General features: G+C 42.3%; 1 protein-coding gene across 13 annotated transcripts in view; it reads right to left on the bottom strand.

The window, feature by feature from the left end:
- Positions 1-12,657, bottom strand: part of LOC112256356 (LIM and calponin homology domains-containing protein 1) — a 148,104-nt gene that overhangs the window by 90,310 nt on the left and 45,137 nt on the right. For all 13 annotated transcript variants that reach the window (XM_024429542.2, XM_024429553.2, XM_024429547.2 and 10 more), the window contains exon 2: positions 2,420-2,490. In XM_024429542.2, coding sequence (XP_024285310.1) covers positions 2,420-2,490 — 71 coding nt within the window. The remainder of the gene's footprint in view (positions 1-2,419; positions 2,491-12,657) is intronic.

The following is a 12,657-nucleotide window of genomic DNA, read 5'->3' as shown; positions in this document are numbered from 1 at the left end:
TTCCTAAGTCCAGTTATTGATGTTCCACCTGAGGAACGTACAAGAGTTCCCCCTATCTGATTCCAGACCTGTTACTACAGTACATCCTGTTATTGCGGAATGCACTACAAGATTCTCCACTTTTCCTAGTATTATCTGATCCCAGACCTGCTCCTAAGTTCTGTTATTGCTATTCTACGTGAGGAATGCACTTCAAAGTTCATCCTTTGTTCGTCATCAAAGCCAGAGCCAAAAATCGTCTCCTTGATAACCATCTCTAAGGTTACGTTATGATGCACCTGGAAGACAATGTGATTCTACCTCAAACACTGAGTGGAAAAGTGGAGTGTTTGAGTTGTAGATGGATGGCTGCGGATGGCGAGATATGGAAAGGATTAGGCGTATGGTTGTAAGGGAGCCTCTGATTGTTGACATTTCCCATAAATTCAATGAAAAAATAGTTTATATAAAATGACCACATGTAAAGGCCTATTTCTTATTACATTTGGAATTATACTCAACAAATAAAAGGTACTTACTCATATTTGAATATTTATCCTTTTATTTAGAACCTTTGTGCAAATGTTCAATTAAGCATGTGACAAAATATAAAAGATTAACGTATCAAATCTAAAAAGGTAAATAGAAAATACTTCAACTATAGTTGCAAACAAAATAAATTGGCCTAAAACGTGAATATGGTCTAAAATATCCAAACCAAACATAACTCTTTAATTGCAACCTAAGTGCTGCAAACAAAACTTTTTTTTTTTTTTTTTTGGGGGGGGGGTCTCATCCCTAGACTCTCTTCGTACTGTTTCACATGATTCTTGCGTAGGTGGTAAAAGAGACTAGCGGTGTTTGAGCCTGACCGGCCTGCGGCATCTTTTACAGAGGGTGGTTTTCTGGGAGGGTGGTTTTCTGGGAGGGTGGTTTTCTGGGAGGGTAGTTTTCTGGGAGGGTAGTTTTCTGGGAGGGTGGTTTTCTGGGAGGGTGGTTTTCTGGGAGGGTGGTTTTCTGGTCCGTGTCAGACTTTTCAGACCCAAACCACGTCCACGCGACCGATGCAGCCTCTCTTTTAGGTACGAGCTCCGTGTCTTCCCGCGCTTTGTGTCACGTTCACTCTCCCCCATGTTTGTTGGTGTTGCAAAATTCCCTTCCACACGTGCCGCAAAGCGTCGTCCAATTGACGAAAGATATTGCCTTTAAAGAGTTACAATTTGCAACACAATGAAATAAACGATACGTCATAATATGAAACGATAGACGTTTTTCTATCGTCACGCGATATATATCGTCATATCGCCCAGCCCTGCATGGATCTCCATGAAAAGAAATGTTTATTTGGCCTGGAATGCGTGCAATGTTTTTAATATGAGCAATTCGATAATTACTGTTATCCCGCATGCACGCAGGCACACACACACACACACACAGTTAGACAGCTTACAGACAGCAGAGACACACAATTCACATTTGAAGACTGCCTGTCACCCACCTAAGATGACCGATCTGTTTGAGTTGACCACAGGGAAGCACCTCAAGCCCCATCATAGTCTCCAGAAGGGCTGTACTAAATCCCTAGGGTGTCTGTGAATTGCACTACACAAACAGACTCCGCACACTGGAACTTAGAAGGAGGACCGAGACCTATAAATCTCCTAGATTTACTCCACTGTAAAGTAAAGTATGTTATGTCCACAGGATGAGGAACATGTCTGAAGGGAAGGGGGGACTATAGCCATAACACAGGTGTTCGCACAATGTGAAGTATGGAGCTGACACTTTTATCACAGGCTGGGTGGGAGGATGCATGTGATTTATACACTACAGGAAAAGGGTTGAGGACTCAATGAGTAGTTCACTGTAGTTATTTATTTGTTTATTTACTGTCTCGATCTTATTCAAATGCTTTGAGTAGATGCAATGGGGATTAAATAACTCTGGACCAATGTCTTATGACTTATTTTTTGGGCAACAAATTCGGTGTTAAGCCCAAGTCACTCAACTCAAACTGTCGGTCTATAGCCCAAACATATATAGTCAACATTATAAAATGTGCACGTAATGTACAGTTAGCCTGGCTAACAAAGCCAAACTCTGTTATTTACTGCTGCTCTTTAATTAACGTTACTTGTTATAAGTATCTCTTTTTTTTGTAGCTATTTTCTTAAAACTGCATTGTTGGTTAAGGGCTTGTAAGTACGCATTTCACTGTAAGGTCTACACCGGTTTCATTTGCCGCATGTGGCAAACACCATTTGATTTGATTTGATTGCCCCAGTTGTACAGTGTAATCTGTGCATAAAGTGCTTTGAGCGCTTGGGAAAATTGCTCTATAAAAGGCAACACTTATTGTGCCCGGGCCACAAGGGGAAACGTACCTGAGGACACTGCCTACAGTAACGTGAAGGAGTTGCAAAAGATGGGGAGCACTTACTCGCACAGCAGGATCCCGTTCTCCAGGCCTCCCCTGAAGTCCTTGTCACCGAAGCATCTGCCTGTGACCGCCTGTCGATCAGAAAGGGAAAACAAAGATGGCGTCAGCTCCCTTGTTCGTATTCCTCATTGCTCCTTCAACCTTTTAGGTGCTGCAGTGTTGGTTAAAAGTCATGCGCAACAGCTATTCCTTTTCCTCTGTCTCAGTGTGCCACCGTCTTTTCTCTTTCAAAAACACCAGTCTTTCCTTAGTTGAAGATAAATAACTACAAAATGCTATGTTTTTTAACATTTGGCTACTTCAATAGCACGTGAAGAAGCATGGCCGGCCGAAGCGGATGAAAGAGAGTGTACAGTAAGCATCCCACGTCAAACTGTATATCATCGTCCACTAACCAAAAACCCCTCTGCGGGGAAAAAAAAACAATAACCTTTGTTCTTGGCGCTTAAAGCTTTTCCTCCACAATTCTCCAGACAAAACCGCCAGAGCGAAGAGGAAGGGAACGAGAAACTAAGTCTATTCGGTAACGCTTGCTAGTTCACAGCGCTAGCTAACAAGCGGTACGCTAACAAGCTTGACATAAGCTGCCATCATCCCCACAAAATCACTCTCTGGGGCCGCTCCAGGCCACTAATTGGTTGTGACATAAGAGATTAATCTCTACTAGTAGTTCAGTGGTCTCTTGGTGGGGGTAAGCTATACGTTTGCCTGCTGTTGCATGACTGGACTAAGTCCACATTTGTCACTGTGGTCTAAGGCCTAGCCTAGCTTAGCCTATACATTCGAATAGGATATTTGGATGTATATGCTAGGCTGTATTGTTCAAATGTACATTTGTTATTTTCTGTCTTAACTGCAACACATTTTGTTTAGCATCCAAAGATGACAGTATGCTTATATACTTCAGACTGTTATCAGGTGCAATATCATAGAAAAGCACTGAAAAAGCTCCTTCCAATTTCAAGCAGAGCAACACTTAGAGAAAGCATTGACTAATGTCAGCACGCTAATACAACTTATGATGGAAACCTCAGCAAGTTAGAGTACCTGTTCACCTCTTGACCTTTCAAGGTTCCTTGACCTCTAACCTGGAAGGTTATGTGTACAGAAGGAACATCCTCCTCACACACATCCCAAATCCTGGCAAACACAATGTTTACAACACACACACACACACACACACACACACGAATTACAACCGTTTTACTCAAATATCAGCAGTACTTACTTTAATAATCTCTCCTCACTCAAAAACCACCTCTAACCTCCCCTGCTGTCAGACTTGTAAGTGCAAGACAAAGTTAAAAGTCATTCATTTTCACATAGCAAAGAATAGCCATTTAAAAAGTAGCCTATCTTCGGATCGTTCATTTGGAAGCCAAAAGCCAAAACAATTAAATTCCCTGACTGGTCCAGTTCCATTTATTATTACAGCTGTGGAAAAAGTGTGGAGATTGGGGATATACAACGACTGGCTGGCTGGGGTGTGCATTTCTGTCAGTTCTTTGGCTCATTTGGACTTGGACGGTGTACAAAATAAACGGACTGCTGTATGTCAGTGAGTAGGCCAAAATGTTGATCTGTGTTGGGTGGCGGGTGAAACAAGCCCTACCACCTGGTGTGTGTGTGTTACAGATCTGGCTAGTGTGCTGACGTTGGGGCCATTCACTACGACTATTCATTCGGTGGGTGAGAATTGTGAACCCGGCATTGTCTTCCCATTGATGACAAAAGTGATGAGAGACGACATTCTTTTTGGGAGGCCTGTGTCACTGTGTGAGGTCCAAACGTCCAAACATTAACCTGTCAGAAAGCATTTGGTCCAAACTATAAGCATCATTTTGAATTGCTGCATAGTTTTCAGTTTATAATAATACAGTGCAATGTAGACTAATACAGTGTCAGACTCCAAAGTAAAGTATCAGCCTCGATGTGCTTTAATACAGCAGCATATTTCACTCTAGTGATGATGACCTTGATATATCAACGCATGATATATTTCTGAGCTAAAATTGAGGGTAACGGCAATGTCTACCAGGCTTGAATAATGGCTTACGTCAACCTGGTGTCCACTGATTCACCTGATGTGGACTCGAGGCATAGAGGGCATCAGCAGATGGCTGTGTTTCATCAACTGAACGGGGCTGGGGGATACAGTATGACATCTGGTTACATCTGCTTATTTTTTTTGTACCACGCAGAAAGAGCTGCAATGTACTGCACCCAAAACTGCACCCATTCATTCAGCCAGGCTGTTTCAGGCAAACTGGCCCACCGCAGTTTTGTTTCACTAAATAATCATTATTTTAAAGGAAATTGGGAAGCTCGAAAATACGACAACGACACACGGCTTCACATACAACTATGAAGTAAATAACCAACAAAGCTCAATACAAGTGCCTCAAGCCACAGCCACAAAATGCACTGCCCTCGGGGTTACGTCCATAAACCTGCATTACGTCTTCCTGGTCTGGAGGCTGGCTATAACACCGCCTGTGATGGGCCAATTGGACGTCTGGACTCAGAATATTGAGGGGCTCTGTTTTTCTCCTTGCCTGGCCCCTCTTTGGCAGCCACTGTAATTGTTAAAGACCCTGTAATTCCTGCATGTCTGCTTGTCTCATACGAGCTGCCTCGACACACAGACAACACAGAGACCCGCTAAGGCTGAAAGGAAGCTGGTAGAACTCGCGCAGGCCTTAGGCCCACCACCACACCCAGGCTTACCTCATCATAGAGATTTCTGGCTGGGGGGGGGCTGATCGCTAAAGCAGGCCATTCCTGGCTAATATAGCCCCTCTGGGACTTGTATCAGGAAGCTATAGTCTAACATGGCAGTAAAAGCTGAATTAGTTCCTAGCACACCAAGGGAGTGTCCTCAGACTGGAGCCTTACTGTACTGTGACAGGTTCAATTGAATAAACACACAGCTCCCTGAGTAAAAATGGCCTTGGGGTCAAGCGCCCAGGAGAGTTTGACCCCAAAGTCTAATTGACCCTTTCGTCTAGTTCAAAGTTGAAAACCCTTCAATCCAGTTCAAAAGTCAAAAGCCCTTTAGACAAAATTCTGTGACATAAGACCCATCAAAGGGCCAACATTTTCCTGAACAGATGTCTCTCTTGGAAATAGACTTAGGGCCCAGCCAATGAAAACAGAACTATTACCATATGGTAATCTCTGGGGTATTTCCATGGAAAGCTACCTGTCCCAAATGAATAACCGGTAATTCCAGGTCCACGAAAGGCATGTTTCCGTGACTGCAGGAGTGTAGTACGATGTCCCATCTAGGGATGAAAAGGGTCGGAAACTTTCCGGTAAATTTCCAGAATTTTTCCTGAAATTATTAATGGGAAGATAAGCCTGGGATTTTGGGGAATTATAAATTAGCTTATAACAGTGAACCTTTTTTGTGGGACACACATAAGGCAAGTCTAGGTCTTGTGGCAAATTTTGGTTAAACTATCCCGAATTCAATGGGATTGTAACCCTCTGCATGCACAGTGCATTCTTCCATCACATGTACAGCTGACTCTCAAGATCTTGCACACTAATGAAATGCTGTTGAGCCCAAACTACTACACTGTCTGAGCCAAGGACTACATGCTTTCTTGTAAGTTTTGATTACAACACTGGGTGGGGTGAAAATATTTTATGACATACATGATTTTTTGTTAACTAGTAAATAGTAGCCTACAGAAAAGTGGGTTTAAATCATTTCTAACTTGTTAACAATTTCTGCTAGTTAGTTTTTGCTACCATGTGGGTTTTAGCTTGCTCGAGCCTGCTAACTAATGAGTGTTAATTCACCTGTTTCCATACATGTTTCATTTTAAAACATGTATCTTACAAAGGAGTTGTTTAATCTAACTGCTTAAAAATATATCTGTACATGGAATTGTGTCATTTTTTACTCATCTTTTTTTCCTTCTAATCTTTACAGGAAAATGCCATGGGCACTATCTGATGTGTGGAGAAATTGTTGGTGGAAAAGCTGTGTACATTTGAAAATACTGTGCCAAATCATATGTGAAGAACGCAACATCTGGCCAAGTGCATAAAGTTGATGATGAATGATGAATCAGACACCTTATCGATAGCAAAAGCTCATGGTGCCCCTGGAATCAGATTTTATTTTGACTCAATGGAGGAACGCAGTCAGAGAAATGCTTTTGAATGTCTTGCTGAGCTGTGTATTGGAAGAGATTTATGAATGTCCTTGCCCAGCATACACCTCTCCAACCAGACATGCTTTATCTACTCATTTGCTGGATGCAGAGATCAAGTGAAGGTCAAGCAAATCATAGAGAAAGCAGACTGTATTACAATCATCTCTGATGTGTGGCCGAATGTTCGTCGGCAAAGAATAATTAACTACATCATCTCTACCCCTCAACCAGTATTCTACAAGAGCACAGACACAAGGGACAACAGACACACCAGTCTCTACATTGCAGATGAGCTGAAGGCAGTCATCAATGACTCCTGGACCACAGAAGGTATTTGCACTGGTGACAGACAATGCTGTGAACATGAAGGCTGCTTGGTCTAAAGTGGAGGAGTCCTACCCTAACAAAACCCCCATTGACTGTGCTGCTCATGCATGGAATCTGCTCCTCAAGGACATTGTGGCACTGAAAACAATGGATACACTCTACAAGAGAGCAAAGAAAATGGTCAGGTATGTGAAGGGTCATCAAGTTATAGAAGCAATCTACCTCACCAAGCAAAGTGAGAAGAATAAGAGCACCACATTGAATCTGCCCAGCAACACCCATTGGGGTGGTGTTGTCATAATGTTTGAAAGTCTCCTGGAGGGGAAGGAGTCTCTCGAAAGAAATGGCCATATCACAGTCTGCCGATATGGACAGCCCCATCAACAGGATCCTCCTGGATGATGTATTTTGGGAGAGAGTGATAAGCAGCCTGAAACCTATAGCAGTAGCCATTGCACGGATTGAGGGAGACAATGCCATCCTGTCTGATGTTCAGACTCTGCTTGCAGATGTAAGGGTAGAAAATCGTACTGCCCTGCCCACTTCACTGTTGCTCCAAGCAGAGGAAACTGCAGTTCTGAAATACATCAAAAAGCGTGCCTGAAGCCCATACACGCTGCAGCGTACATGTTGGACCCCAAGTATGCTGGCCAGAGCATCCTGTCTGGTGCAGAGATCAACAATGCCTATGGTGTCAACACTACCTTGTCTCACCACCTTGGCCTGGATGATGGCAAGGTTCTTGGCAGTCTGGCAAAGTAAACTTCCAAGAAGGGAGGGACTTTGTGGATCGGATGCTCTTTCTCCGGTTGCCTCAATCATCCTCCAAATCCCACCAACATCAGCAGCCTCAGAGCACAACTGTTTGTTTGGGTACACACAAACCAAAGCACGCAACAGGCCGACCAATACAAGGGTTGGAATTTTGGTGGCCATCTGGGCAAATTTGAGGTTGGAAAGTGGTTGGAAAGTGACAGTGAATATGAGGTCTGTTGTTTAAGAAGTGGACATTGAGGAGGTCCAGGGAGAAGACATGGAAGCCTGAGAGGACGACAACCAAAGCTTTAGTTTCTAGACTATCATTTTACAGATGTATGTTGAAAACGTTTTCGGGAGATGCGATGGATCACTGGGGATCATTTAATATTCGCTTTCTATTGTTGTTGAGTGAAATCATCCCATGTGAAGAGTCAACTCATTTAACTAAAGTTAAATTCGTAACTCAATTGTATTATTTTTTTTCTATTGGAAGGATTTAATCATTTCCAATCATGTCTACTTATGATAAGGTAAATGGTTTGTTTCTGTCTCCACAGGATATGGTAAATATATCCAATGCAAAAAACATCTACATTTAAATGGTATTAATATTAATTTGCATATATTTCCGTTCATTCCCATATATTCCCGTTAAATCCTAGTGTGAATAACTAGTGTTATTCGGCAAAGCCTAGCCAGAGATCATGGTTTTATAAAGTAACATATACAGTATACAGTGCCTTCAGAAAGTATTCACACCTCTTTACTGATTTGGTCCTGCCGTACATACCTACACGTATGCTACGGTCACAAGACGCAGGCCTCCTAATTGTCCCTAGAATTTCTAAGCAAACAGCTCGAGGCAGGGCTTTCTCCTATAGAGCTCCATTTTTATGGAACGGTCTGCCTACCCATGTCAGAGACGCAAACTCGGTCTCAACCTTTAAGTCTTTACTGAAGACTCATCTCTTCAGTGGGTCATATGATTGAGTGTAGTCTGGCCCAGGAGTGGGAAGGTGAACGGAAAGGCTCTGGAGCAACGAATCGCCCTTGCTGTCTCTGCCTGGCCGGTTCCCCTCTTTCCACTGGGATTCTCTGCCTCTAACCCTATTACAGGGGCTGAGTCACTGTCTTACTGGGGCTCTCTCATGCCGTCCCTGGAAGGGGTGCGTCACCTGAGTGGGTTGATTCACTGATGTGGTCATCCTGTCTGGGTTGGCGCCCCCCCTTGGGTTGTGCCATGGCGGAGATCTTTGTGGGCTATACTCGGCCCTGCCTCAGAATGGTAAGTTGGTGGTTGAAGATATCCCTCTAGTGGTGTGGGGGCTGTGCTTTGGCAAAGTTGGTGGAGTTATATCCTTCCTGTTTGGCCCTGTCCGGGGGTGTCCTCAGATGGGTCCACAGTGTTTCCTGACCCCTCCTGTCTCAGCCTCCAGTATTTATGCTGCAGTAGTTTATGTGTCGGGGGGCTAGGGTCAGTTTGTTATATCTGGAGTACTTCTCCTGTCCTATTCGGTGTCCTGTGTGAATCTAAGTGTGCGTTCTCTAATTCTCTCCTTCTCTCTCTCGGAGTACCTGAGCCCTAGGACCATGCCCCAGGATTACCTGACATGATGACTCCTTGCTGTCCCCAGTCCACCTGGCCGTGCTGCTGCTCCAGTTTCAACTGTTCTGCCTTCTTATTATTCGAACATGCTGATCATTTATGAACATTTGAACATCTTGGACATGTTCTGTTATAATCTCCACCCGGCACAGCCAGAAGAGGACTGACCACCCCACATATGCTCTCTCTAATTCTCTCTTTTTTCTCTCTCTCGGAGGACCTGAGCCCTAGGACCATGCCCCAGGATTACCTGACATGATGACTCCTTGCTGTCCCCAGTCCATCTGACCGTGCTGCTGCTCCAGTTTCAACTGTTCTGCCTTATTATTATACGACCATGCTGGTCATTTATGAACATTTGAACATCTTGGCCATGTTCTGTTATAATCTCCACCCGGCACAGCCAGAAGAGGACTGGCCACCCCACATAGCCTGGTTCCTCTCTAGGTTTCTTCCTAGGTTTTGGCCTTTCTAGGGAGTTTTTCCTAGCCACCGTGCTTCTACACCTGCATTGCTTGCTGTTTGGGGTTTTAGGCTGGGTTTCTGTACAGCACTTTGAGAAATCAGCTGATGTACGAAGGGCTATATAAATAAATTTGATTTGATTTTGATTTGATTTACTTTTTCCACATTTTGTTGTGTTACAGCCGGAATTGAACATTTATTAAATTGAGATTTTGGGTCACACTTTGACACACAATATCCAATAATGTCAAAGTGGAATTCTGCTTGTAGAAACTGTTCTAAATTGGTTAAAAATGAAAATCTGAAATGTATTCAACCTCTTTGTTATGGCAAGCCTAAATAAGTTCAGCAGTAAAAATATGCTTAACAAGTCCCATAAGTTGCATGGACTTTGTGTGCAATAGTTTTAACAATTTTTTAAAAGTCTACTTCATCTCTGTACCCCAGTACATACAATTATCTGTAAGGTCCCTCAGTCGAGCAGTGGATTTCAAGCACAGATTCAATCACAAAGACAAAGAAGGTCTTGCAATGACTTGCAAAGAAGAGCACCTATGGGTAGATGGGTATATAAAAAAAAGCAGACATTGAATATCCCTTTGAGGATGGTAAAGTTATTAATTACACGTTGGATGGTGTATCAATTACAACCAGTCACTACAAAGATACAGGCATCCTTCCTAACTCAGTTGCCAGAGAGGAAGGAAATCACTCAAGAGATTTCACCAATGGTGAGTGTAAAACAGTGAATGGCTGTGAAAACTGAGGATGGATTAACGACATTTTAATTACTCCACAATACTAACCAAATTGACAGATTGAAAAAAAGGAAGCCTGTACAGACTGAAAATATCCCAAAACATCCATCATGTTTGCAATAAGGCACTAAATTAAAACTGCAAAAATGTGGCTAAGAAATTCACTACATGTCCTGAATACAAAGCGTTATGTTTGGGGCAAATCCAACACAACACATTATTGAGCACCACTTCATATTTTCAAGCATGGTGGTGGCTGTATCATGTTATAGGTATGCTTGTTGAATCAAAACAAATCAGATTTTATTGGTCACATACACATGTTTAGCAGATGTTAATGCGAGTGTAGCGAAATTATTGTCATCAGCAAGGGAGTTTTCCTAGAAGGAAACCTGGTTCAGTCTGCTTTCCTTCAGACTCTGGGAGATTAATTCACCTTTCAGCAGGACAATATAACCTAAAACACATGGCAAAATATACAATGGAGTTGCTTACAAAGATGACATTAAATGTTCCTGAGTGGCCTGGTTACATTTGTGACATAAATTGGCTTGAAAATCTATGGAAAGACTTGAAAATAACTGTCTAGAAATGATCAATAACCAACTTGACAGACCTTGAAGAACAAAAACAAATATAATGTGCAAATGTTGCACAATCCATGTGTGGAATGCTCTTGGAGACCAGAAGGACAGCTGCAATCTCATAGCTGTAATCTCTGCCAAAGGTGATTATAACATGTGGGTCCTCAGGGGTACAAATACTTCTGTAAATTAGATATTTGTGACCCGTTTCAGGAAACTAGGCGTATGTCACAAATCATGACTTCACAGGGGAGCCATTTTAAGTTTTATTTTTTTAATATGTTGTTTTGGCAGAAATGCCTTCTGGAACATGTGAACTTTCATGTGCCTTAATAAAAACTTGTATGCCATCTGTAAATATCAATAAAATTGTTAAATTACGAGCCTTGTGGGTTAAGCCACAGAAAAAGTCAGCAACCTTCCCACTAGCCATGATTGGCTGAGATAATGAATGGGTTGGACATGCTGAGAGAGGAGTTTGTATTGGTCTGCCATGTAGAAGGCTGCTGTCTATTTGAGCTGGTCAGTCTGTGTTGGTGATCCTGTCAAACAAGGCTTTTAAAAAAATGTATTGTGTAGTGGAGCTGCATAAGTGTTTCTCTCCACTTTCTGGAGGATCATGTTTTGAAATCAGTGGAATTAGAGTATGATAGCTAAAGAGACGGAGAAATCACCTGTCTCCGGATTACATCTTCAAACTTAGGCCATCTTCAAACATCCGTCACAGGGAGACGGATCCATCATGCAATATGGCAGACCAATCCAAACTCATCTCGTGTCCAGCCCACTCATTATCTCAGCCAACCATGGATAGTGGGAAGGTTGGTGACTTTTTCTGTGGCTTAAAAAACAAGGCTCATAATATAAGAATTGTATTTATATTTACAGATGGCATACAAGTTTGTTATTAAGGCACATGAAAGTTCATATGTTTGAGAAGGCCTTTCTGCCAAAAAACGCATTTTGATTTAAAAAAAATATGTTCAAACGGCTCTCTTGTGAAGTCGTGACTTGCAACCTAGTTTTCCTGAATCGGGTCACTTATATAGACAGGTGTGTGCCTTTCCAAATTATGTCCAATCAATTGAATTTACCACAGATGAACTCCAATCAAGTTGTAGTAACATCTCAACAATGATCAATGGAAACAGGTTGCACCTGAGCTCAATTCCGAGTCTCATCGCAAAAGGACTGAAAACGTTTGGAAATGTGATATTTAAGTTTTTATTTTTAATACATTTGCAAAAACATTCGAAAATCCTGTTTTTGGTTTGTCATTATGGAGTATTGTGTGTAGATTGAAGAGGGGGGAAACTATTTCATCTATTTTAGAATAAGGCTGTAACACAAGAATCCAGAATGCAAAATCACAATGTAGGATTTTTTATGAATTTATTTGCAAATTATGGTGGAAAATAAGTATTTGGTCACCTACAAACAAGCAAGAGTTCTGGCTCTCACAGACCTGTAACTTCTTCTTTAAGAGGCTCCTCTGTCCTCCACTCGTTACCTGTATTAATGGCACCTGTGTGAACTTGTTATCAGTATAAAAGACACCTGTCCACAACCTCAA

This window comes from Oncorhynchus tshawytscha, linkage group LG08, assembly GCF_018296145.1.
Source record: "Oncorhynchus tshawytscha isolate Ot180627B linkage group LG08, Otsh_v2.0, whole genome shotgun sequence".
NCBI lineage: Eukaryota > Metazoa > Chordata > Actinopteri > Salmoniformes > Salmonidae > Oncorhynchus > Oncorhynchus tshawytscha.
Note: the sequence above shows the minus strand (reverse complement) of the source record. Positions and strands in the feature narration are given on the sequence as shown.